The sequence below is a fragment of the Brachyistius frenatus genome, unplaced genomic scaffold (genome assembly GCF_029030835.1).
Source record: "Brachyistius frenatus isolate BFR_SWC_R1_liver_20210118 unplaced genomic scaffold, ASM2903083v1 Contig_214, whole genome shotgun sequence".
In the NCBI taxonomy this organism is placed as follows: domain Eukaryota; kingdom Metazoa; phylum Chordata; class Actinopteri; family Embiotocidae; genus Brachyistius; species Brachyistius frenatus.
In genome coordinates, this window is record NW_027210813.1 from 63,321 (window position 1) to 90,380 (window position 27,060).

A 27,060-nucleotide genomic window follows, 5' to 3' on the forward strand; every position below is an offset into this window, starting at 1 on the left:
TCAGTTCCGGTTCAAGGGTCATCAACGTGGGTCCCGTTGTTTTCAAGCGTGTCGGTAAAACAGAAGAAAGTTGAGCGACTGTGAAGAAACGCGACGGTAAATACGGTTTAATATCGATGACCGGATGTTACTGAAGTGGGCGGAGTTCTGGTTTGTTCGTGGACTGTTGTATCAGTTAGTTTAGTTAGTTTAGTTAGTTCAGTTAGTTCAGTTAGTTCAGTTAGTTCCGGTCACTGAGCTAAACCTGCAGGTTTCTAAAACTTAGTTAACCGACAGGAAGCTTTTTAAAACAAGCAGCGGTTTCCTGACTGTTTTTTCAGAATATCCAAAGACTTATCAAACTATCCGCGTGAAAAAATTGTCACTTCATTGAGTATTTAAACATTTTGAACTCGTTTCCCAAAAGATGCGCCTCCGTTTCTGGATCAAAACAAAGATGGCGGCCCGCCGGCTCAATGGTGTCGCGCCTTAAAAATGTTTCAGTTCATCTTCATCTTCATCTTCATCGGTAGACGAGTCTTTACGGGCTTCATCGGTACTTCCGGAACAACGGTAGTTTTTATGAATCGACCTGCCGGTTGGTCCAAACGTTCCCGGTGAGTTTCCGGTGAGGGAACCGGGCGGTCGGCCCGGTGACCGGAGGCCGCCGCCGGTCCGGTCGGTCGGTCGGCCCGGTGACCGGAGGCCGCCGCCGGTCAGCCCGGTGACCGGAGGCCGCCGCCGGTCCGGTCGGTCGGTCGGCCCGGTGACCGGAGGCCGCCGCCGGTCGGTCGGCCCGGTGACCGGAGGCCGCCGCCGGTCCGGTCAGCCCGGTGATGTTGTGTTTTGTGGTCGTCAGCGGATCATGGGAGAGTTCCGGGTGCACCGGGTTCGGTTCTTCGACTTCACGCCCAGCGCCGTGCGGGCGGTGGCCTTCAGCCGGCGGACGGAGCGGCTGGCGGCGGCGCGGGCCGACGGAGCCGTGGAGGTGCTCAACTCCTCCGACAACTACTTCCAGGAGAAGGTGAGCGAGGAGGAACCGGAACCGGAACCGACTCCGACTGCACCGGACAGCCGAACCTTCGTTTCCCCACAAACCTTGAAATCATTGATAATCGGAACAGACATTTAAATAAGTTCCTTATCAGCGTCTTTAATGTGAATATTTGATCAAACTGTTTGAATATGTCGGTTTGTGGTTTCAGAAAGTCCCGATGACGTTTATTTTAAATATTTTCTGTCACTTTAAATTAAAAAACCAGATCGGATAATCAAGAACACTTTGGTTACCATGGTGACAGTCTGAGCCTTTAAGAGTCTCCGGGTTGTTTTTTTGGGGACCTGGAGGATCTGACCTCGAACCCGTTTGGGTTTTTCTGCCCAGGTGATCCCGGGCGGCGCCGGCCGGGCGGTGGAGGCTCTGTGCTGGGCGGGCCGGCGGCTCTTCAGCGCCGGTCTGAACGGGGAGATCACGGAGTACGACCTGGAGAACCAGCGGCCGCGCTACACCGTGGACGCCTACGGAGGACCCGTCTGGACCCTCGGCACCAACGACCAGGGGACGCAGTTGGCGGTCAGTCCAGAGACGTCTGCCGCGTTAGAACCAGAACCAGAACCGGTCCTTTAGCTGTGATTTAAATCTGTTTTCTGCATCAGGTCGGCTGTGAGGACGGGACAGTGAAGATGTTCGACGTCCTGGAGGACAGGATCCAGTTCCAGAAGAACCTCGACAGGCAGAAAGGTGAGAAGAGGTTCTGAGGACGACCCGGCTATCGTCACAGGAAGAACAGCGGTGACGGTCTCTCGTCTCTGTCCCTGCAGGTCGGATCCTGTCTCTGTCCTGGCATCCCTCCGGCTCTCTGATCGCTGCCGGAATGATGGACATGATCCGGATCTTTGACGTGGAGACAGGTGAGTCCGTCCTGACGGGACAGAGCATTGAGACGAAACTCCAGAGGACAACATGTGGACGTGTGTCTCTTCCCTTCAGGCCGCGCCACCCACCGGCTGCTGGTGGAGAGAGGCGTCGGGACGTCCCGGAGCCGGGAGGTGGTGGTGTGGAGCGTCCTCTTCCTGTCCGACCACACCGTCGTCAGCGGCGACTCGGCGGGGAAGGTCCAGGTCTGGGACGGACTCACCGGGACGCTGGTCAGAACTCACCTGGTCACTAAGTGGGACGTCCTGGCTCTGTCGGTGTCGCAGGTGAGACACGACGCTGCAGGTCCTGGTCTGGACCTTAGTTCAGGTCCTGGTCTGGCTCCAGGTCCGGCTTCTGTTGTGACTCCAGGTCCTGGTCCCAGTCTTGTCCTCCTCACTGATGTCTCTCTTCGACAGGACGAGAGCAGCGTGATCGCCGGGACGTCGGAGGGAACCGTCGTCCAGTTCCAGTTCCTGTCGTCCTCGGCGGACCGGCAGGAGAAGGATTGGGTCAGAACCAGAACCTTTAAGAACCACTCGCACGACGTGCGTGCGCTCGCTCACACGGACACAGCCGTGGTGTCGGGAGGTCAGTGAGGAAGCTGCCGTGTGTCCGTCCGTGTGGCGTGAGATCATGAAACCAGGTCATTCATGGGTGTGTTGTTGTTTCAGGGATGGACACCCAGCTGGTGGTGCGCCCCCTGCTGGACAAAGTGGAGAAGAACACGCAGGAGGCGGCGCTGCGCAAAATCACGTTCCCACACGTGAGTCCGCTTCAGACGGTTATTTGATGTCAGAGATCACCTGTACGGTCGTTGCTGTTACCATGGCAACGTGCTCACCTCCGTCTGTCCGTCCTTCCCTCCAGAGAAGCCTGGTCGGTTGTGCGAAGAAAGCCGGACTGCTGCTCTTCCAGTTCCCCGAACATCTGGAGCTGTGGAGGCTCGGAGACAGTGACGGACATGGTGAGGAAAACAAGAGAGGAACTACTGACACAGAGAAGAAGAACTACTGACACAGAGAGAAGAACTACTGACACAGAGAGAGGAACTACTGACACAGAGAGAGGAACTACTGACACAGAGAGAGGAACTACTGACACAGAGAAGAAGAACTACTGACACAGAGAAGAAGAACTACTGACACAGAGAAGAAGAACTACTGACACAGAGAAGAAGAACTACTGACACAGAGAGAGGAACTACTGACACAGAGAAGAAGAACTACTGACACAGAGAGAAGAACTACTGACACAGAGAAGAAGAACTACTGACACAGAGAAGAAGAACTACTGACACAGAGAGAAGAACTACTGACACAGAGAAGAAGAACTACTGACACAGAGAGAAGAACTACTGACACAGAGAAGAAGAACTACTGACACAGAGAAGAAGAACTACTGACACAGAGAAGAAGAACTACTGACACAGAGAGAGGAACTACTGACACAGAGAAGAAGAACTACTGACACAGAGAGAAGAACTACTGACACAGAGAAGAAGAACTACTGACACAGAGAAGAAGAACTACTGACACAGAGAGAAGAACTACTGACACAGAGAGAGGAACTACTGACACAGAGAGAGGAACTACTGACACAGAGAGAGGAACTACTGACACAGAGAAGAAGAACTACTGACACAGAGAGAAGAACTACTGACACAGAGAAGAAGAACTACTGACACAGAGAAGAAGAACTACTGACACAGAGAGAGGAACTACTGACACAGAGAAGAAGAACTACTGACACAGAGAGAAGAACTACTGACACAGAGAAGAAGAACTACTGACACAGAGAAGAAGAACTACTGACACAGAGAGAAGAACTACTGACACAGAGAAGAAGAACTACTGACACAGAGAGAAGAACTACTGACACAGAGAAGAAGAACTACTGACACAGAGAAGAAGAACTACTGACACAGAGAGAGGAACTACTGACACAGAGAGAAGAACTACTGACACAGAGAAGAACTACTGACACAGAGAGAGGAACTACTGACACAGAGAGAGGAACTACTGACACAGAGAGAAGAACTACTGACAGAGTCACATTATTATAATAATAATAATAGTAATAATAATAATAATACTAGATTTTATTTATATTTCCAGGATACTCAAAGACGCTGTAAACCAGCTACACTCAAGTTACCAAACAGCAGGAGGAGTGATGATTATGGGATGGTAGTTTAACTGCAGCTGTTCATTGTGTCAACAGGAAAACCTGGAGAGTCTCTGACTGTGAAGAGGAAACCAGAGAAACTGATCCAGCTGAAGAGGAAGGTGTGTTCATGTTTAACTGTTCATGTTGTGTAACGACCTCATTGTTCAGACCTGGAAGCTACGAACACTTTTATGAACCGTTAATTACCAGCTGATCCAAACGGCTTCAGTCAGCTGATTGTTCAGATGTCAGCAGTGGATCCAGGAGGTCCGACAGAGACCTCCGCTTCTCCTCCACCTGTCTTAGTGTCCTGTTCGACGCTGACTCTCTGCTGCCCCCTGCAGGGCGAGGACCACATCTGCTGCAGCGCCGTGTCTCCATGCGGCGGCTGGCTGTCCTACTCCACGGTGTCCAGCGTCCGTCTGTACCGCCTGCAGCACGACGACAACAACATCAGCATCAGCAGGGTGAGCTCTCAGCCCCGAGGCATGATCTTCATCTCTGGATGGAAGCTTCATCATAGAAACATTACAACACTTCAGCTTGATGAAGGTTGTCCACCTCCTCCTCTTCCTCCCTCCACCTCCTCCTCTTCCTCCCTCCACCTCCTCTTCTTCCTCCCTCCACCTCCTCTTCCTCCCTCCACCTCCTCCTCTTCCTCCCTCCACCTCCTCTTCTTCCTCCCTCCACCTCCTCTTCTTCCTCCCTACACATTCTCTTCTTCCTCCCTCCACCTCCCCTTCTTCCTCCCTCCACCTCCTCTTCTTCCTCCCTACACATTCTCTTCTTCCTCCCTCCACCTCTTCTTCTTCTTCCCTCCTCCTCTTCCTCCCTCCACCTCCTCTTCTTCCTCCCTCCACCTCCTCTTCTTCTTCCCTCCTCCTCTTCCTCCCTCCACATCCTCTTCCTCCCTCCACCTCCTCTTCTTCTTCCCTCCTCCTCTTCCTCCCTCCACATCCTCTTCCTCCCTCCTCCTCCTCTTCCTCCCTCCAGGTGTCCAGACTGCCGAAGGAGCTGCGTTCGGTGCAGCAGCTCCACTTCTCCTCCGACTCCTCCCGACTCTTCGCCTCCTCCAGTCAGTCGTCCGTCGTCGTCGTCGGCCTCGAGCGGACGGAGTGCAAACACCTGCACACCTTCAGACACAAGTCAGGTGAGGCCTCGTGGCTCCGGGGATTCTGGGTAACGGTGAGCTTCATCTCTGTTAATGAATGAAATGTGTGTGTGTGTGTGTGTGTGTGTGTGTGTGTGTGTGTGTGTCCAGGCTCCAGACAGCCGGTCCACCTGCTGGTTGCCAGTGACGACGGTAAATGGCTCGCGGCGGCGAACACAGACTGTGAGATCCATGTCTACGACCTCCACAAGATGAAGGTGAGCTCAGGCGTATGAGGAGTCATCAGTAACCATGGCAACAGCAGTCAAAGCATAAATCTGTCTGTCTGCCTGCAGCTCCACTGCACGGTTCCAGTGTACAGCTCCTGTCCCACCGCCATCGCCATCCACCCGACGACCAGCAGCCTGATCTCGGTGCACGCCGACCAGCAGGTGAACTGTCCATGTTTGAGTACTTCCTGGTTCTGATCTACAACACGTCTCTATAAGTTGTTCCAGGATCATGTTCACCACTGAGCTGCATCAACTCTTCTTTTAACAACACTCTGGAAACGTTGGGGAACTAAGGAGACCAGTTTCTGGAGTTTTGAAAGTGGAATATATATCATTCAGCATTAATGCTTCCTTCCAGATGTTCAAGCTACCCATGCCATGTGCACTAATGCATCCTGTACCATCACAGATGCTGGCTGTAGAACTGAGCTGGATGGTCCCTCTCCCTAACCTCTTTAAAGATCACCCCCATCCAATACTGGTTTTCACAAGTGTTCCTGAGCCCATGCAGTGATTTCCACTCCAGAATAGTGTGTTTTTAATGCAGTGCTGCCTGAGGGCCCGAAGATCACCACCATCCAATATTGGTTTCCAGCCTTGTCCCTTGTGTTCAGAGATTTCTCCAGATTCTCTGAATCTTTTAATGATATTATGAACCGTAGACGATGAAATCCACTAATTCTTTGTAGTTTTACGTTGAGGAACATTATTCTGAGATTGTTGAACTATTTTCCAACACAGTTTTTCAGAGTGGTGAACCTCTCCTCATCTTCACTGCTGAGAGACTCTGCCTCTCTGAAATTATCTTTTTATACCCAATCATGTTACTGATCTGTTGCCATGGTAACCTCATTAGTTGTCAGATGTTCCACCAGGTGTTTTTTTTCCATCTTTTGTTGATCCTGTCACAACTTTTTAGAGATGTGTTGCTGCCATCAGATTCAAAATGAATCTTCACATTGTGTTTGTATTTATATTTCACACCAACTCTAAAGGCCTCGTTGTGACTCGTGTTGACGTCGGTGTTGTCGTTGAACAGATCTTTGAGTTCTCGCTGCTGCAGAAGGAATTCACCGAGTGGAGCCGGCGGCTGCAGAAACTCGGCCTCCACCCTCTGTGGACGGAGAGAGACACGCCCGTCACACACGTCACCTTCAACCCCACCAACCCGGCGCACATCATCCTGCATGACACCTTCATGTTCTGCATCATCGACCAGAGTCTGGTGCGTCCTCTTAATATGAAACCTGCAGACTTCATGAGGACAACAGCTTCTTTTCTAGTTTTTTAATTCTGTAAATACACTGGAGAGTTTTTCTACATTAACTGGTTGTAAGATAGAAGTAGAGACAAACACAAAGATAATAACACCAACAATTCAAATCTTTGATTTTATTTAAACATCACGGCACCAGAGGAAAACGTGGGAGAACGCAGATGTGTCTTTCACTGTTTTGTCATTAGTTAAACTAGATTGTTTGTTTTTAACTTGACAGAAGATCTCTAACTGCATATTTTTGTGTTTGCAGCCGCTTCCTGAAGCCAAGACGATGCTCTACAACCAGATGACCCTGAGGAGTCTTCCTGTGGCGGAGCGGAGCCGACACAGCCACGCCTTCAAGATCTGCAAGAACTTCCAGGTGGGTTAAAGAGGCAGAGCTCAGAGTTCCAGATGTTGAATCGTGTTCTTCCTGCAGCTGACAGAGGCTCAAAGTCTTTAGTTTGTCCAGAACCAGAACAGAACCGCTGGAGACGCCTCATCTGTCCGTCTGGAAAAAGACAGCAGCAACTTTTACATCTTTCAGTTACGAGCTGAACGCAGAAATTAACAAAAATTCAGGCCATTTCTTCAATATTTACAGCAACTTGTACATCTTTTTTTTTCCACAAAAATACTAAGTTCCTCAGTAGAAGCTCTTCTACGACACAGTCAGCCTTTCAAAATAAAACTCACTTTATCAACTAAATTAATTCCTCGCTCCTCTTATCCTCCACCTAAACTTCATTGCTAATTCCAGCAATTAAACCCCCAAAAACTGCACATTTTTGGGGGGAAAGTTGCAGCAAAAATCATTTTTCATCGCAACTATCACGAAAAACTCTGATCAGTAGAAAGATGACGCTCGGTGGAATTAGCAGGAACGTTTGGTAGCAAACATCGAGATGCTGATTGAGTTGTTTAATTCAATTAAACAAAGTTCTTTGATATTAAATATTTATCTCCCCTTCATCCTGATGATGTTTCTTTAACCTCCTAGATTCACTCACACTACTCCGCTCCTCCTTCTCCTCCTCTCTTCCTCCTCTTCCTCCTTCTCCTCCTCTCCCTCCTCCTCCTCCTCCTCCTTCTTTACCTTGAACAGTAGAACTTTAGTATCTTAAAATAGAACTTCCTGATAGAACTTTGCGGTTTGGCTTTCTGGAAGATAATTGTATTTTCTTGATTCTTGTTGTGGTTTTGAACCCTCATGGTTGAAATGAACTGATTGTAAGTCTTTGGATAAAAGAGTCAGATGAATGAAATGTCATGTAATGTGATGTGATGTTTGGCTTTGGTCCCGCAGCACCTCCTGTGTGTGAGCCTGCTGGAGGACAACTCTCTGGTGGTGGTGGAGCGCCCCCTGATGGACATCCTGTCTCAGCTGCCTGCGCCTGTCCGCCAGAAGAAGTTCGCCACATAGACGTCCAGGTCTCAGGAGGCTCCCGTTTGTTAGAGATGTTTTGATAAAGAAATAAAAAGAACTATTAACTGTCAGCTATGTGACTCTTCTGGATTTATTGATTATTTTTACACATTTGTTCTGTTTTTTTCTTAGTTTCCTTAAAGTGTAGAAACCGGCAGTGAAGGTTTGTCTGTAAATATGACTGAATTACTTCTGGTTACATTTTTAAAAGAGAAAATAAATGAAAAGGTTCAGCTGTGTGTGTTTAAAAGAATGTTTAGATGGCTTTTTTTTTTAATGATATTTCGGACGACATTCGGACATGTCATCTAAAATACGTTTCCCATAAGGTCTCCTGTTCACGACGCTAACCAGGATCAACTTTTTATTCTTTATTCTAAAAAAATATTTACCATATTTTCTACTCCGTACTGGGGGGCAAATTGGTATTTTTCAATAATGGGGGGACACGACCCCCCCAAACGCCCACGCACAGCAAACTCCCAGCATGCAACACAGACAGGAAGTGGTGTGAACTGCGATGGTGGAGCTGGTCTGCAGACAGCAGGGGGCGCTGCTGAGCTACTTTAGCACCATTTAACTTCAGTGCTGTGGAGCTGCTGGAGATTTTATTCAGAGCAGATCTGCAGGAGACGTGACGAGAAAAGTTTTATTTATCTAGAAATGAAGAGGCTTTTTCTGCTTTTTCTTTTTCACAGCCAACAAATTCAAATAAAAACTTTATAAACAGAAACAACACGAGATGCTCCGTTTTCAGTTGTAAATCAATCATCTTGTTTTAGAAACTTTCCAGAAAATTTTTAATAATAATTTAAATAAGTTTTTACCCAAAGTTTTTTTTACATTATGTGATAACAAACAGCAGCTCAGCTGTCAGGACTCTGATTCAATTCATTTATAAATCCTACTTATTTTTTCCTGCTAGATTGATAATCTCAGAGTGAAATGTGACAACACACTATTTATGGACAGAAACAGAAGGATGATTATTAATCAATCATTCAGTCAGACTTTATTTTTATGGCACCTTTCATACAAATGTCTTGAAAAAAAAAAAAGTGTAGTTATACCAACTAATAAAACCAACTCAAATGTGTCAATAAATAGTTCCAAAAAAAATCTATAAAATTCACTTAAAAGTATATATAAACATAAATATGAATATCATGTTAAATAGATTCAAACATTTAATAAATTACATTGAGTTAAAGGCCGGATTAAAAAGGTCAGTCTTGAATATACAGTGACTGTTTGGACTGTTGGAGGAGGCGGAGCATCGAGGGTCTGATCATCAGCTGACCTGCCGCTCACCTGCTTCCTCTCCAGAATCACCTCTGAACACAGAAACCTTTTAAAACAACTATCATTTATTTGGCTTCAAAGAAGCTGAACTTTAAAAAGTCCCACTGGGACAAAAAAATCTGCAACAGGAATAAATACAAAGTGTTCACATACAAAACAAAACAAATAAATAGATCAATATTCAAATATTATTATTACTGCTATAAAAATAACTATACAATAGCTGTTATGTTCAATGGACGGCCATCAGTATGAAAACAAGTCGTTTACAGGAGCTGCACTGAGCCGAGCTGTAAATAAATGAAGAGCAAAAAGGATGACATCATCGTCATGACAATAAATAGGCCAATAAAAACAGACTTCTGAAGCCTCGTTAAGGATCCCGGAGGTGTCGAAGTCCCGAATCCCCCCAAAGGACTCGACACCCCCGAGTCAGACTTGGTGCATTTTAAAACAAGCACAACGTGAGCTGTGGCGTCACAGCGGGTCTGGATGGTCCCTCTCTAGGAGGCGGAGCTGGCTCTGACGCAGGTACAGCCCACCACCACCTTTATGCTGACGGGCCTGAGGGAGTAACTCCCCCCGTCGCTGCAGAGCTCCCTCTTCAGGAACACTCGGTCCTGCACCACCTCCGCCGAGTTGTAGTCGTGACTCTCCACCACGCCGTCCTCCCCGATCTGGATGCATCCGGCACACAGACACACCGCCTTGGTGTAGGAGGAGGGGAAGTGGTCCGGCACGGGCTGCTGCCTGTAGACGGAGGGGGAGGAGTCACTTAAAGCACTTTTTTTCAACTGCTTTGTGTCTCTTCGTCGTCCTCTGATTAACTTTAAAACAACAAAGATCCTTCAGACATCATTTCATCTGCAGCAAAATGTTTTAACTTGTTTAGTTTAAATAGAAAACGTCGACCTCAGAGTTGATAACTATGCAGAATACTTTAATCCTGAAGGATCAAATTTGTCTCTTATTTGTTAAAAATGTTTTTTATTTATTTATCAGTTTGATTTGGATGTTTTCAAACGAACGAACAGAAAACCGACAAATTCAAGTGAAAATGTTGTAAAAACATTCAGAGAGTAAAATGTGGTTTAAACCTACAAAAAAATGTGAGTGAGCCGAGAAAAGCAGCAAATATTCACATTTTAAAGACAAACTACTTTTTAAGATCAGAAAAACAAGTGATCAGCTGATCAGTTCAGTTCTACTGGTTCTGATGTGGTTCTGTTGTGGATTTGGATCCTAACTTCAGATTACTGGAGGAGGACAATCCAGAAAACAAAATAAAGTTTGATAACATTTTGTGATTCAAGTTGAAGGTTTATTCAGTGAGTTCCTGAAGAGATGAAGTTTCATCATCGCCGACGAACAGTTAATAGAAGAGCGGCAATGACGTCATCCAAACAGCTGAAGCGGGACTTTCCCTCCCGTGAAAGAGCGCCGTTGAACCGAAAGCCAAATCACAACGCAAACATGGAAGTGCAAATATTCCATTCATCTGCAGCTTCAGGAGGAGGTGTTTTTTATGGCTGCACTGTTACGTCACATGCAATCACTCTGGATGCCTGAACATCATTTTAAAAAGGTTTGACCTCTGACCTCTAACATCTCTCAGGTAAGATATTTAGTTGCTCTATTAAAACTGATTATTCATGATTTTTTGCTGGGTTTTTTTTCAGGTCGTGAAAATGAAATAAAATGAAAGTCACGTGATCGAACGGAAGCATCCCTGCACATCTCCACTCCCCCCTCCCCCTCCCCCCACCTACACACAACTTCCCCAAGTAAATATTCAACTTGATCGGTGAGCTCATAAATGTGCCTTCATGACCTCACTGATGGTTTCTGAGAGTTCAAGTGTAGAAATAAATAAATCCCAGAGAAGCTAAGAGTTCCCGCTGCAGGGTTCAGTGTTTGATGAGCATCAGCTTTCCTTAAAATCTCCATCTGACCTGCTCCTCTGTTTTAACATGTTTCAAATATGTATTTTAAAATATAAATATTCAAAGGGGGAAATATTCCGCTCTTATTTTGAAAGGATTCCCTGTAATCTTCTACTGAGAGAGACTCTGGCGTCAAATTAAAAGTCCCTGACCTCCTGTCTGTGCAGCATCTTACGGTCAGGATGTGGATGAGGTCACTTACACGTATGTCCACGGGGACAGGGACCTGTCCCGGACCGCCGTGGAGGCGCTGGACAGCTGCGCCACTGGACAGGAGAGGGTCACGTGACGCGCCGCCGTAGGTGAGGGCTCGGCGGGCTGCGGGTAGTGGCTCCGCAGCTTCCGCTCCGCTGCTCCGGTCAGCTCGGTGTCGTTGTAGCACCGGAACATCTTACAGGTCCACGCGGGCACGAGGAGCAGCGCGAAGAAGAGAATCTGTGGAGGAGCAGACACACGGTGAGGTGATGGAGACCGACCAGCTGACCTGTCCGCTCCGGGGCGGTGCGCGTGCCACTCACCTGCTTCATGTCCATCCTGCGTCGGTTTTCTCGGAAAGACTGTTTACAAGAACTTTCGCGCTGCTTTTGAGTCTCCATTGGGCTATTTATGGACATATCTGGGAAAAACCGGCGGCATGAGGAAATGGAAACGCGGCTCCGCACTTGGACTTCCTCTTCGCGGAGGGAGAGGAGGCTGCTGCAGGTAGAGGGCTGCCCGCGCGCGCACACACGCGCACGCATCATCTGCAGGGAAATGTAAGACACGCAATAACTGAGGATTTAAATGTTATTGACCAAAACAGAAGTTTAATTTTAAACTTCTAATTTCATGTATTTTTATTTCGGATAAATTGTTAATAATTCAGTTTGATTCAGAATTTGGTTTGAATTCCTGAGCAGCTGGTTTCCCCTTTAAACAGACTGTGGACAGCAGGGGGCGCTGCAGAGAGAGATGGAAGTTAACAGTGAACTAGGAAGGGATATTTAAACGTGTTCAGAGACTTTAAAAGTTGCTTTTAAGATTTTTTTTTTTTAGACCCGATTTCTTATTTAAAGCAGATTTCTTTAAAATGTCTGTAGGGGGCGCTGATGTCTGTTTACCTCTTTACCTAACCGTAACCCGGGTCTCACGAATAAACCAAGGAACATAATGTGATGTTTTTCCCTTTCGAGTTAAGATATATAAGAAATAAATGATTTATTTACATCAGAACCAATAAAACTTCTAAAAACAAAAGTGTGAACTTTAATTCAGAAAACGTATAAACGCTGATGAAGAAGAAAAAATACGCGAAGAGAAACAAAATGCATCAACAACTTTGTGTTTGTGAGAGAATCAAATGTGAAAAATAAAGAATATAAAAGCTCTTTAACATGTGCAGGAGGTTTTTAACTTGTCTAAGATGAATAAATCAATTCTCCGGAGGGATTTGGATCTTCTCTTCCTGGATCTTCTACCGGGAGTTTTTCCGGCAGTTTGTTGTCCGACCGAGTGATGCGGTGCTTCGAGGAGATGAGGTGACGGCGATCGCTAGAAAAACCTTTGTGGAGGCCGGAGAAAGACTTCATTGTTGTCTTTGTATGAAACTCTGCTGATGTGTAATGAGACCTGAGAGTCTTCCCACACTGAAGATGACGAGTCAACCGGGGAGATGACCTCTGACCTTTCAGATTTCATCCTTTTATCCGCAGTTGTCGGAAAAGAGAAACGGTCGAGGCGTCACTTCCTGTTCAGGACCGGACCAAAACGAGTCTTACTTCACGGCTCTATAAAAAGCTTCAACCGTTTATTAATATGTTCGTAGTCTCGAACAGACATGAAGACATGAAGCGTTTGTGGGGCTTCACGTCTCCCATCTTCAATTCAAATAATTCAGTGAAACAGTTTAGACCTTTAAGACCTGACAGGAAAAGGCCTTCAGAGTTTTACAGAGTGATGTTTACGTCAGGAACCTCCTCCAGGACGTATCCGTGACTCCAAAACACAACGTAGGTGAAATGTGTGGATGAACGAGCTCTGAAAGTAGCAGCAGGGGAACATTTCATGGATGTGAGGAGGAGGGGAAGAGGAGAGGAGGGGAGGAGGGGAAGAGGGGAGGAGGGGAGGAGGGGAAGAGGGGAGGAGGAGAAGAGGAGAGGAGGGGAGGAGGGGAAGAGGAGAGGAGGGAAGGAGGGGAAGAGGGGAGGAGAGAAGGAGGGGAGGAGGGGAGGAGGGGAAGAGGAGAGGAGGGGAGGAGGGGAAGAGGGAGGGGAAGGAGGGAGGAGGGGAGGAGGGGAAGGGGAGGAGGAGGAGGAGGGGAGGAGGAGGAGGGGAGGAGGGGGAGGAGGGGAAGAGGGGAGGAGGGAGGAGGGGAAGAGGAGAGGAGGGGAAGGAGGGGAGGGGAGAGGGGGGAGGAGGGGAAGAGGAGAGGAGGGGAGGAGGGGAAGAGGAGAGGAGAGGGGAGGAGGGGAAGAGAGGAGAGGAGAGGAGGGGAGGAGGGGAAGAGGAGAGGAGGGGAGGAGGGGAGGAGGGGAAGAGGAGAGGAGGGGAGGAGGGGAGGAGAGGAGGGGAGGAGGGGGGAGGAGGGGAGGAGGGGAAGAGGAGAGGAGGGGAGGAGGGGAAGAGGGGAGGAGGGGAGGAGGGGAAGAGGAGAGGAGGGGAGGGAAGAGGAGGGGAGGAGGGGGAGGAGAAGGAGGGGAGGAGGGGAAGAGGGAGGGGGAGGAGGAGGGGAAGAGGGAAGAGGAGAGGAGGGGGAGGGGAGGAGGGGAGGAGGGGAGGAGGGGAGGAGGAGGAGGAGAGGAGGAGGGGAGGAGGAGGAGGGGAAGAGGAGGAGGAGGGGAGGAGGGGAGGAGGGGAGGAGGGGAAGAGGGGAGGAGGGGAAGAGGAGAGGAGGGGAGGAGGGGAGGAGGGGAAGAGGAGAGGAGGGGAGGAGGGGAAGAGGAGAGGAGGGGAGGAGGGGAAGAGGAGAGGAGGGGAGGAGGGGAAGAGGGGAGGGGAGGAGGAGGAGGAGGGGAAGGAGGAGGAGGAGGAGGGAGGAGGGGAGGAGGGGGAGGAGAGGAGGAGGAGGAGGAGGGGGAGGAGGGGGGGAGAGAGGAGAGGAGGGGAGGAGGGGAGGAGGAGAGGAGGGGAGGAGGGGAGGAGGGGAAGAGGAGAGGAGGAGAGGAGGGGAGGAGGGGATGTCCTCTCACCAGCAGGAGTGTTTGAGGGGCATTCGGAGGTAACTTCCCGCCGGTCAGTCCCGTCGGAGGGCGTTCAGCAGCGTCGGCACACATAAACACCGTAAATGTTAAACCGGCAGCTCCACGAGTCCAACGAGCACCGACGGAACCGGAAACCAACGACCTCTGAAAGTCACATTTCAGAACCGTTTCCTCTCTGAAATATCAGATAATGAGAACGACGTCATCACATCGTCAACATGTATCTCACAGTAACGTTTTGATTTAAGTACATGGCTCCCAGCAGAGGTGTGGCCTCGAGTCACGTGACTCGATTCAGACTCGAGTTAATCGAGTTAACGAGACTAGACTTCAACTTCATAATGTTATAAAAGACAAAACTCAACTGGGACTTGAGCTCTAGTGACTTGAGACTAGATAGTATTGACTTATGACTTGTTGGTTTTGACTTGTGACTAGTTGGTTTTGACTGGTGACTAGTTGGTTTTGACTGGTGACTTGTTGGTTTTGACTTGTTACTTGTTGGTTTTGACTGGTGACTAGTTGGTTTTGACTGGTGACTTGTTGATTTTGACTTGTTACTTGTCGGTTTTGACTTGTGACTAGTTGGTCTTGACTTGGGATGTGTTGGTTTTGACTGGTGACTTGTTGATTTTGACTTGTTACTTGTCGGTTTTGACTTATGACTAGTTGGTCTTGACTTGGGATGTGTTGGTTTTGACTGGTGATTTGTTGGTTTTGACTTGTGACTTGTTGGTTTTGACTTGTGACTAGTTGGTCTTGACTTGGGATGTGTTGGTTTTGACTGGTGACTTGTTGGTTTTCACTTGTTGGTTTTGACTTGTGACTAGTTGGTCTTGACTTGGGATGTGTTGGTTTTGACTGGTGACTTGTTGGTTTTGACTTGTGACTAGTTGGTTTTGACTGGTGACTAGTTAGTTTTGACTGGTGACTTGTTGGTTTTGACTTGTTACTTGTCGGTTTTGACTTGTGACTAGTTGGTCTTGACTTGTGATTAGTTGGTTTTGACTTGTGACTAGTTAGTTTTGACTTGTGACTTGTTGGTTTTGACTTGTGACTAGTTGGTTTTGACTTGTGACTTGTTGGTTTTGACTGGTGACTAGTTGGTTTTGACTTGTGACTTGTTGGTTTTGACTGGTGACTTGTTGGTTTTGACTGGTGACTTGTGAATCGATGTCTGTGATCACATTAGTTTCAGAAGAGTCAGATGAACCTTTCAAAATAAAACACTTCCTCCTGTGAATTTCCTCTGAAACAGGAAGTCCTGCAGCTCGACTCGGCCGGCGTGTTTTCAGAGAGAGAAGTCAGGACTTTCTGATCAGATGTCACTGATCAATAATATTGCTGTCTCTTGGAGAACAGCTGTGTTGGGACTCAGACAGGAAGTGCAGCGGTCGTCTCTCCGGCTCAGATGTTCTCAGTCGTCTCGGCGATCCGATATGTGAGTCACGGCAGCGGTTCGACCTCAGATCAGATGTGGGCCGAGCTTTACTTTATAGTGTTGGAGTGACGTCACACCTTCAGGGGGTTACGTACCACTGCAGTGAAACCGAGCGTGTCAACAGACGCGCGGGAGGACCGAGGCGTCACTTCCTCTCCACGGGGAGCTACTTCCTGTGAGTCGGCTGCCGTGGTTACAACTGGATGCCAGACACCGAGGAAAACTCAACTAAATTCTAATGAGGACAACTCGATTAAAATCTGATCAAAGAGAGCTCAGCTAAAAAGTTGCAAAGACAAACTTGATTAAAATGTCGGCGAACTCGGCTAAAGTTCCACAGGATGAGAATTCAACTAAAATGTTGTAAAAATTTCAACAAAGAAAAGCTGAGTAAAACTTTATGGTGGAGAATTTGACTAAATTTGACCAAGGTTACCAAAAAAACTAAACTAAAACATCTCTAAGGAGAACTCCACTAAAACATCTCTAAGGAGAACTGGACTAAAACATCTCTAAGGAGAACTCCACTAAAACATCTCTAAGGAGAACTCCACTAAAACATCTCTAAGGAGAACTCCACTAAAACATCTCTAAGGAGAACTGGACTAAAACATCTCTAAGGAGAACTGGACTAAAACATCTCTAAGGAGAACTCCACTAAAACATCTCTAAGGAGAACTCCACTAAAACATCTCTAAGGAGAACTCCACTAAAACATCTCTAAGGAGAACTGGACTAAAACATCTCTAAGGAGAACTCCACTAAAACATCTCTAAGGAGAACTCCACTAAAACATCTCTAAGGAGAACTCCACTAAAACATCTCTAAGGAGAACTCCACTAAAACATCTCTAAGGAGAACTGGACTAAAACATCTCTAAGGAGAACTCCACTAAAACATCTCTAAGGAGAACTGGACTAAAACATCTCTAAGGAGAACTCCACTAAAACATCTCTAAGGAGAACTGGACTAAAACATCTCTAAGGAGAACTGGACTAAAACATCTCTAAGGAGAACTCCACTAAAACATCTCTAAGGAGAACTGGACTAAAACATCTCTAAGGAGAACTGGACTAAAACATCTCTAAGGAGAACTGGACTAAAACATCTCTAAGGAGAACTCCACTAAAACATCTCTAAGGAGAACTCCACTAAAACATCTCTAAGGAGAACTGGACTAAAACACTAAAACATCTCTAAGGAGAACTCCACTAAAACATCTCTAAGGAGAACTCCACTAAAACATCTCTAAGGAGAACTGGACTAAAACATCTCTAAGGAGAACTCCACTAAAACATCTCTAAGGAGAACTCCACTAAAACATCTCTAAGGAGAACTGGACTAAAACATCTCTAAGGAGAACTGGACTAAAACATCTCTAAGGAGAACTCCACTAAAACATCTCTAAGGAGAACTCCACTAAAACATCTCTAAGGAGAACTGGACTAAAACATCTCTAAGGAGAAGACTAAAACATCTCTAAGGAGAACTCCACTAAAACATCTCTAAGGAGAACTCCACTAAAACATCTCTAAGGAGAACTGGACTAAAACATCTCTAAGGAGAACTGGACTAAAACATCTCTAAGGAGAAACTAAAACATCTCTAAGGAGAACTCCACTAAAACATCTCTAAGGAGAACTGGACTAAAACATCTCTAAGGAGAACTGGACTAAAACATCTCTAAGGAGAACTATATAGGAGAACTAAGGAGACTAAAACATCTCTAAGGAGAACTGGACTAAAACATCTCTAAGGAGAACTCCACTAAAACATCTCTAAGGAGAACTCCACTAAAACATCTCTAAGGAGAACTCCACTAAAACATCTCTAAAGACTAAAACATCTCTAAGGAGAACACTAAAACATCTCTAAGGAGAACTCCACTAAAACATCTCTAAGGAGAACTGGACTAAAACATCTCTAAGGAGAACTCCACTAAAACATCTCTAAGGAGAACTCCACTAAAACATCTCTAAGGAGAACTCCACTAAAACATCTCTAAGGAGAACTGGACTAAAACATCTCTAAGGAGAACTCCACTAAAACATCTCTAAGGAGAACTCCACTAAAACATCTCTAAGGAGAAGAATCTCTGAGACTAAAACATCTCTAAGGAGAACTCTACTAAAACATCTCTAAGGAGAACTCCACTAAAACATCTCTAAGGAGAACTCCACTAAAACATCTCTAAGGAGAACTCCACTAAAACATCTCTAAGGAGAACTCCACTAAAACATCTCTAAGGAGAACTCCACTAAAACATCTCTAAGGAGAACTCCACTAAAACATCTCTAAGGAGAACTCCACTAAAACATCTCTAAGGAGAACTGGACTAAAACATCTCTAAGGAGAACTCCACTAAAACATCTCTAAGGAGAACTCCACTAAAACATCTCTAAGGAGAACTAAGGAGAACTAAAACATCTCTAAGGAGAACTCCACTAAAACATCTCTAAGGAGAACTCCACTAAAACATCTCTAAGGAGAACTCCACTAAAACATCTCTAAGGAGAACTGGACTAAAACATCTCTAAGGAGAACTGGACTAAAACATCTCTAAGGAGAACTCCACTAAAACATCTCTAAGGAGAACTGGACTAAAACATCTCTAAGGAGAACTCCACTAAAACATCTCTAAGGAGAACTGGACTAAAACATCTCTAAGGAGAACTCCACTAAAACATCTCTAAGGAGAACTGGACTAAAACATCTCTAAGGAGAACTCCACTAAAACATCTCTAAGGAGAACTAAGGAGAACTCCACTAAAACATCTCTAAGGAGAACTGGACTAAAACATCTCTAAGGAGAACTCCACTAAAACATCTCTAAGGAGAACTCCACTAAAACATCTCTAAGGAGAACTCCACTAAAACATCTCTAAGGAGAACTCCACTAAAACATCTCTAAGGAGAACTCCACTAAAGGTTCGTAGAGGACAAAACTAAAACGTTACTTTTGAACATTTATGAGCTCCATTTTCAGACTTTGAGACACAACTTCAGCATCTCTGGTCCGACATGAACATTTACATTAATACGCCTTTTACTTGTGTTACGGCACGTTTATAGATTCATGAGGTGAATATGGACGTTGATTCTTCAGCTTTAGATCAAACCTTCACGTTACCGCCGTAGTTTCAACTCTGCACGTCTTTAACCAACGAACGCAGAGATTCAAAACTGGGAATGTCTCATATTAGTGCAATAAAAGTGTTTCCTTTCCACAGGGAACGCTGCCGGCGCTGTTTACACAGTCGAGTCCCACTTATGAAAAACTAAACAAATTTGTGGCCGAGATAAAGGTCAGCTGTTTGGAGCGATGTCTGAGATGCAAAACGATTCATCATAATCGGCTCTTCCACAAAAATGAATCAACTAAAGTTCTCAATAGTTCAAAATCAGACCGAAGAAATCTTCATGTTTTTGTTAGAAAGCAAAATTTTCAGCAGCTTTTACTTCAGTGTTATAATTTGAACTCTTCGATCGTCCTCAAACATTAATATTTAAATGCAGAAGTGGTTTCTGTTCAGGGAGGAAGGTCACAAAGTGCTGGTTTAAATTCTTCTAGAAGATCGGACAAAACAAAACTGCTTTCTAAAAGACATGTTTATTTTTGTTTTTCAAAGTGTCCGACTGACATCAGGAAGTAAAAACAGGATCTTAACAGGTCGGGAAAAAACCAGAGGAAGAACTGGATATACAGCAGCAGGAGATCAGCTGATCGGACGATGACAGGAGGTCTCGAGGTTCTCTGCTGCTCATTTTTTTTAAACAAATCATTAATTAAAAAAACAAAACCATGAAAGCATTTGTCCATTTAGCAACACTTTACGTGGATTTTCTCCGTTAGATCTGAGACCAATCTTTAGAAATGGATCATAAATAGAACGTTTCATGTTTTATATAAAGGTTCAGTGATTTCCTGACGATGTTAGCGAGTGTTGCATAAACAGAAGTAAACTGTTTTTAGGATGAATCCACGTTGGAAGGTGTCGAGCTGCCCGACAGACGACGTTACGCTACCAAACAGTTTGTTTCCCAAGTGAGGAAAACAAATATTCAGAGTTCTCTTGATCCATCTGAAATTAATTTGAATATTTAAGCGATTGAAGATCCGACAAACTTCCAAGTCAATAAAAACGAAGTTGTCATATTGACATTTACGGTGTTTTATTAGATTGATGTGAACTCGAGGCCTCGTTTTGATCCACTACCGTTTGCCCTGTTGAAGTTACTGCATTACACAAGATCAAAACTTCCTGTGTCCCTTTCAAATTAAAAGCCCTCATTAAGCATCTCAGTAGAGAGTGAATGAGGCTTTTATTGTGAAACATTTGTGTGGGTTGGCGAACTTTAACTCTCCACCTTTGTAAAGATTGATGGAACCGAACTGCACGTCGAGGTGAGAAACCTCGAGCTCAAATCCGATCATGGAAAGTTGCGTGTTTGTTGTTCTGCGTCGAACCGGTTTAAACTCGCTGATCAACATAAAGGAGACGAGGCGTCACAGATGTTGCTCAACGTGGTGAGTCAACCGGCGTCTCAACAAACAGCCTGAATAGACGTATACAACATCTTCCTCACGGAGCCGCTGCACCGGCCCCCCCCCCCCGTCCTGAGAAGCACCACATGACTTTCTCTTTATCAAAATAGTTTATTTAGAAGGCTTTTGTCACAAAAGCAAAGACACATCTCGTCTCTAAATGTCTCCGTTCCACCTCTCAAACTCCTCCAACTAAAAATGTGACACGAAAAAAACTTTAATTCATCACTTAAGAGCTAAGAAGAAAACAAAATGTTTAAAAAAAAGAAGAAGAATCAAAACTTCACATCACTGCTGTCTAGAATCGTAAAGGATGTTGTTATTGTACACGGTGAGACGGAACCAACGGAACCGGCTCGTCACGGCTGAACAACTCGCAGGTTTGTACAAAGAAGCGCTGTGAAGAAGAGCTGAGTCAGCAGTCCCGCCGCTCCACACAGGAAACAGAAGACGAGAAGACGATAAAAGGGGGCGGAGCAACAGAGGAAGGCTCGCTGTGTGTAAATGTGTCGCAGGAGGAAGATGCTTCCTCTCTGCTGGAGGAGCGACGAGGTGACCGAGAGCACCGCCTGCTTCTGGACCGACAGGAAGTGGGCTCCTCTCCGGAGACGTCCCTCCCTCTCCACGCGCCCGCGGCGTCCCTCCTTTTCCTCGCCGACGAGGTCCAACCGGACGTCGGGCAGGTGGGAGCGAATGACGAGACCGAGCACTTCCTGTTTACTTACACAACAGCCTGGATACATGAACCATACAACATTTTTACACGTCCGTCGGAGGGCGGAGGAAACGCTCTCCGTCCCGCGGCCTGGCGGCGGCCCCCCCGGCAGGCGGGCGAGCAGGCGAGGAGCGGCGTCCGTTTACTTGGCGGGGATCTTGGCTCGTTTGCGGGCGATGGCGTCCTCCACAGCCTTCAGCTGCTTCAGCAGCTCCTCGCGGCGGGACAGCGTGTTGCTGGGTTTTCCCGCGGCGGCGGCAGACGCTGAGCCCGGGGGGGCCGGCTTTCCTGAAGGCGGCGCCGGACCTTTTCCAGACGACTTGGGGGGCGGAGACAGAGGACGCTTCCTGAGGAACAGCAGAGAAGGATTTAATCAGCTCTCCGTCTGAAGCTACCGACACTTTTAAATTCAGTCTGCCGGTTGTGTTAAACACATGAGGGTCGAACCAACCTGTCTCCCTGGGGGGGCAGGGGGCGGGGCCCTTGGCCTCTGGGCCGGTCCATTCGAGGGGACAGCGGGGGTCGGCTAGGTATCCTCTTATCTCGGCCTGAAACACACCATCGACTTAATGAAACTAGTAAAGGGTTTAGAGGATGTGAGCCCCCAGGTGTGTGTGTGTGTGTGTGTGTGTGTGTGTGTGTGTGTGTGTGTGTGTGTGTGTGTGTGTGTGTGTGTGTGTGTGTGTGTGTGTGTGTGTGTCAGCTGTCCCCTCACCTCTGTCTGGAGACAATGCCATCCTCTTACTGAGGGGGGACCCCGGCCGATCTTTGTCTGATGGCAGATATCTCTTCCTGCTGCCTTTATCTCCCTGCTGCTGCAAAACACACAACACAAACACAACACAAACACACAACATAAACACAACACAAACACACAACATAAACACAACACAAACACACAACACAAACACAACATAAACACAACATAAACACACAACACAAACACAACATAAACACACAACACAAACACGCAACATAAACACACAACACAAACACACAACACAAACACACAACATAAACACACAACACAAACACAACACAAACACACAACATAAACACAACACAAACACACAACATAAACACAACACAAACACACAACATAAACACACAACATAAACACAACATAAACACACAACACAAACACAACATAAACACACAACACAAACACAACATAAACACACAACACAAACACACAACATAAACACAACACAAACACACAACACAAACACAAACACACAACATAAACACAACCACACAAAATAAACACAACACAAACACACAACACAAACACAACATAAACACAACACAAACACAACATAAACACAACACAAACACAACATAAACACAACACAAACACAACATAAACACACAACACAAACACAACATAAACACACAACACAAACACAACATAAACACACAACACAAACACAACATAAACACAACACAAACACAACATAAACACACAACACAAACACACAACATAAACACAACACAAACACACAACATAAACACACAACACGAACACAACATAAACACACAACACAAACACAACATAAACACAACATAAACACACAACACAAACACACAACATAAACACACAACACAAACACACAACACAAACACAACATAAACACACAACATAAACACACAACACAAACACACAACATAAACACAACACAACCACACAACATAAACACACAACACAAACACAACACAAACACACAACATAAACACAACCACACAAAATAAACACAACACAAACACACAACACAAACACAACATAAACACAACACAAACACACAACACAAACACAACATAAACACAACACAAACACAACATAAACACACAACACAAACACAACATAAACACACAACACAAACACGCAACATAAACACACAACACAAACACAACATAAACACACAACACGCAACATAAACACAACACAAACACAACATAAAGACACAACACAAACACAGCATAAACACACAACACAAACACGCAACATAAACACACAACACAAACACAACACAAACACGCAACATAAACACACAACATAAACACAAAACACAAACACGCAACATAAACACACAACACAAACACAACACAAACACACAACATAAACACACAACATAAACACACAACACAAACACGCAACATAAACACAACATAAACACAACACAAACACAACATAAACACACAACACAAACACGCAACATAAACACACAACACAAACACAACATAAACACACAACACAAACACACAACACACGCAACACAGAGTCAAACAAAGAAACAAACTTTGTTTCCTCTCACTTGGTTTCAGCTGACATTGTGGAGAGTTCAAGTTTTAGATAGATAGATATATATAGATAGATATAGAGATATAGATAGATATATATATATATAAATATATATATATAGATAATATATAGATAAAGATAGATCTATATATAGATATACTATATATAGATAGATAGATATAGATATCTATATATATAGATAGATATATAGATATAGACATATATAGATATATAGATAGATATAGATATATATAGATACAGTGGGGCAAAAAAGTATTTAGTCAGCCACCAATTGTGAAAGTTCTCCCACTTAAAAAGATGAGAGACGCCTGTAATTTTCATCACAGGTACACTTCAACTATGAGAGACAGAATGAGAAAAAAAATTCCTGAAAATCACATTGTCTGATTTTTAAAGAATATATTTGCAAATTATGGTGGAAAATAAGTATTTGGTCAATAACAAAAGCTCATCTCAATACTTTGTTATATACCTTTTGTTGGCAATGACAGAGGTCAAACGTTTTCTGTAAGTCTTCACAAGCTTTTCACCCTGTTGCTGGTATTTTGGCCCATTCCTCCATGCAGACCTCCTCTAGAGCAGTGATGTTTTGGGGCTGTCGCTGGGCAACACGGACTTTCAACTCCCTCCACAGATTTTCTACGGGGTTGAGATCTGGAGACTGGCTCGGCCACTCCAGGACCTTGAAATGCTTCTTACGAAGCCACTCCTTCGTTGCCCGGCGGTGTGTTTGGGATCATTGTCACGCTGAAAGACCCAGCCACGTTTCATCTTCAATGACCTTGCTGATGGAAGGAGGTTTTCACTCAAAATCTCACGATACATGGCCCCATTCATTCTTTCCTTTACACGGATCAGTTGTCCTGGTCCTCTTACAGAAAAACAGCCCCAAAGCATGATGTTTCCACCCCCATGCTTCACAGTAGGTATGGTGTTCTTTGGATGCAACTTTCTCCTCCAAACACGACGAGTTGAGTTTTTACCAAAAAGTTCTATTTTGGTTTCATCTGACCATCTGACATTCTCCCAATCCTCTTCTGGATCATCCAAATGCTCTCTAGCAAACTTCAGACTGGTCTGGACATGTACTGGCTGAAGCAGGGGGACACGTCTGGCACTGCAGGATTTGAGTCCCTGGCGGCGTAGTGTGTTACTGATGGTAGCCTCTGTTACTTTGGTCCCAGCTCTCTGCAGGTCATTCACCAGGTCCCCCCGTGTGGTTCTGGGATTTTTGTTCACCGTTCTTGTGATCATTTTGGCCCCACGGGGTGAGATCTTGCGTGGAGCCCCAGATCGAGGGAGATTATCAGTGGTCTTGTATGTCTTCCATTTTCTAATAATTGCTCCCACAGTTGATTTCTTCACACCAAGCTGCTTACCTATTGCAGATTCAGTCTTCCCAGCCTGGTGCAGGTCTACAATTTTGTTTCTGGTGTCCTTTGACAGCTCTTTGGTCTTGGCCATAGTAGAGTTTGGAGTGTGACTGTTTGAGGTTGTGGACAGGTGTCTTTTATACTGATAACAAGTTCAAACAGGTGCCATTAATACAGGTAACGAGTGGAGGACAGAGGAGCCTCTTAAAGAAGAAGTTACAGGTCTGTGAGAGCCAGAAATCTTGCTTGTTTGTAGGTGACCAAATACTTATTTTACCGAGGAATTTACCAATTAATTCATTAAAAATCCTACAATGTGATTTCCTGGATTCTTTCCCCCCATTCTGTCTCTCATAGTTGAAGTGTACCTGTGATGAAAATTACAGGCGTCTCTCATCTTTTTAAGTGGGAGAACTTGCACAATTGGTGGCTGACTAAATACTTTTTTGCCCCACTGTATATATGTAGATATAGATATTAGCAGCAGCAATCACCTTGTTGAGGAGGGTGAGTTTGATGTCTTTGTGGGAGCCTGAACCTCCGTAGCCTCCTGGGGGGCCCATGGCGCCCGGCGGGGGGTGCATAGGGTGGCCCCCTCTGTTCCCAGGTCCTGATCTGGGCATGGTGTTCCCCCCTCTGGGTGGGGGGCCGGACGGGTCCATCTTCCTGCGGTCCTCCCGGACGGGTTCGTCTTTCTTTGACGGTCTCTCTGCGACAAAGGAAAACAGGAAACACGTCAACAGATCAACCACCAATCAGAGGACTCCCTCAAATATCAATCAATGTTTTAATTTAATTAGTTAAATGTTTTCATAACCTGAACCTGGAATAATTCAAATTCATAATTCAATAATGAATTCATAATTAAAACTTTTGAATAAGTTCAAAACCTAATCTTTTATTTCTTTTGCAACAACAGAACAAACAGAAACTCTGTTTCCTTTGACTGAGTTTAATATAAAAAGACTTCCAGCAGAACAGTGGGCGGAGCCCAAGCTCAAACAGGAAGTGGGACAGCATTCCTAAAACCCTGCAGGTAAAACCACCATAATAAACTCTGTTGTTCTTTAATTGTGTCCCGTTGTTCCTCCTGTTCTCACCTCGGTTCTTGTCCCGTCCATGAGCGGGGGGGCGGTCCCGTGCGGGCCCTCTCTCCTTGCGGGGCTGGTTCGGCGTGGGCGAGCGGGAGCTGGCGGACGACACGGGACTTGCCAGGTCGGCGTACATGTCATCTGAGTCGGCGCTGCGTACGGAGCTGCTGCTGGAGGACGCCGAGGACACCGAGGACACGCTGCTCACGCTCAGAGACCTGCAGGGACACGACAAGTGTTACTGTCACACCCCTGGACACACCTGGTCACTCACACACGCACGCACGCACGCACACACACACACACACACACACACACACACACACACACACACACACACACACACACACACACACACACACACACACACACATATAAACACCCCCACAGACACACACACAAATACACAGACACACATACATACACACACACACGCACACACACACACACACACACACCTAGTCACACACACACGCACGCACGCACACACCTAGTCACACACACACACACACACACCTAGTCACTCACTCACTCACACACACACGCACGCACGCACGCATGCACGCACACACACCTGGTCACTCACACACACCTGGTCACTCACACGCACACTCACACACACACCTGGACGCACACACATCTGGACACGCACACACCTGGACACACCTGGTTACACACACACCTGGACACACGCAAACACCTGGTCACACGCACACACCTGGTCACACGCACACACCTGGTTACACACACACCTGGACACACGCAAACACCTGGTCACACACACACCTGGTCACACACACACCTGGACACACCTGGTTACACACACACCTGGTCACACGCACACACCTGGTCACACGCACACGCACACACCTGGTCACACGCACACACCTGGTCACACACACACCTGGACACACCTGGTTACACACACACCTGGACACACGCAAACACCTGGTCACACGCACACACCTGGACACACCTGGTTACACACACACCTGGTCACACGCACACACCTGGTCACAC

The 27,060-nt window shown here is 46.0% G+C and overlaps 3 protein-coding genes across 6 annotated transcripts in view; 1 reads left to right on the forward strand and 2 right to left on the reverse strand.

Moving 5' to 3' along the window:
- Nucleotides 1-18: 18 nt before the first annotated feature.
- On the forward strand, nt 19-8,199 carry utp4 (UTP4 small subunit processome component). Its single transcript, XM_069719391.1, has 17 exons — nt 19-96; nt 839-1,003; nt 1,364-1,552; nt 1,636-1,720; nt 1,801-1,890; nt 1,970-2,181; nt 2,314-2,485; nt 2,569-2,660; nt 2,765-2,861; nt 4,118-4,182; nt 4,408-4,530; nt 5,057-5,213; nt 5,325-5,431; nt 5,510-5,605; nt 6,486-6,671; nt 6,976-7,086; nt 8,011-8,199. Exons 2-17 carry the CDS (start codon nt 845-847, stop codon nt 8,125-8,127), a joined length of 2,058 nt encoding a protein of 685 aa, XP_069575492.1. The 5' UTR covers nt 19-96; nt 839-844; the 3' UTR covers nt 8,128-8,199.
- A 1,411-nt stretch (nt 8,200-9,610) lies between these two features.
- il17c (interleukin 17c) lies at nt 9,611-11,991 on the reverse strand. Its single transcript, XM_069719432.1, has 3 exons — nt 11,894-11,991; nt 11,578-11,810; nt 9,611-10,182 (listed from the first exon to the last, which is right to left on the reverse strand). Exons 1-3 carry the CDS (start codon nt 11,987-11,989, stop codon nt 9,936-9,938), a joined length of 576 nt encoding a protein of 191 aa, XP_069575533.1. The 5' UTR covers nt 11,990-11,991; the 3' UTR covers nt 9,611-9,935.
- Nucleotides 11,992-20,632: 8,641 nt separating this feature from the next.
- The window catches only part of zc3h18 (zinc finger CCCH-type containing 18), a 30,270-nt gene continuing 23,842 nt past the window's right edge, over nt 20,633-27,060 (reverse strand). For 3 of the 4 annotated variants that reach the window (XM_069719389.1, XM_069719386.1, XM_069719387.1), the window contains 5 exons: nt 26,050-26,258; nt 25,444-25,658; nt 21,972-22,071; nt 21,708-21,804; nt 20,633-21,603 (listed from right to left, as the gene is read on the reverse strand). In XM_069719389.1, coding sequence (XP_069575490.1) covers nt 21,399-21,603; nt 21,708-21,804; nt 21,972-22,071; nt 25,444-25,658; nt 26,050-26,258 — 826 coding nt within the window. In that variant the 3' untranslated portion in view covers nt 20,633-21,398. The remainder of the gene's footprint in view (nt 21,604-21,707; nt 21,805-21,971; nt 22,072-25,443; nt 25,659-26,049; nt 26,259-27,060) is intronic. The other variant, XM_069719388.1, reaches the window with a different exon arrangement.

Coding starts and splice junctions, on each gene's coding strand:
- utp4 (XM_069719391.1), top strand. CDS start 845: ATGGGAGAGTTCCGGGTGCACCGGGTTCGGTTCTTCGACTTCACGCCC. Junction 1,721..1,800: donor GAACCTCGACAGGCAGAAAG/GTGAGAAGAGGT, acceptor CTGTCCCTGCAG/GTCGGATCCTGTCTCTGTCC. Junction 4,183..4,407: donor TGATCCAGCTGAAGAGGAAG/GTGTGTTCATGT, acceptor TGCCCCCTGCAG/GGCGAGGACCACATCTGCTG.
- il17c (XM_069719432.1), bottom strand. CDS start 11,989: ATGTCCATAAATAGCCCAATGGAGACTCAAAAGCAGCGCGAAAGTTCT. Junction 11,811..11,893: donor GCAGGATGGACATGAAGCAG/GTGAGTGGCACG, acceptor GCTCCTCCACAG/ATTCTCTTCTTCGCGCTGCT. Junction 10,183..11,577: donor CTGTCCCCGTGGACATACGT/GTAAGTGACCTC, acceptor CTCCGTCTACAG/GCAGCAGCCCGTGCCGGACC.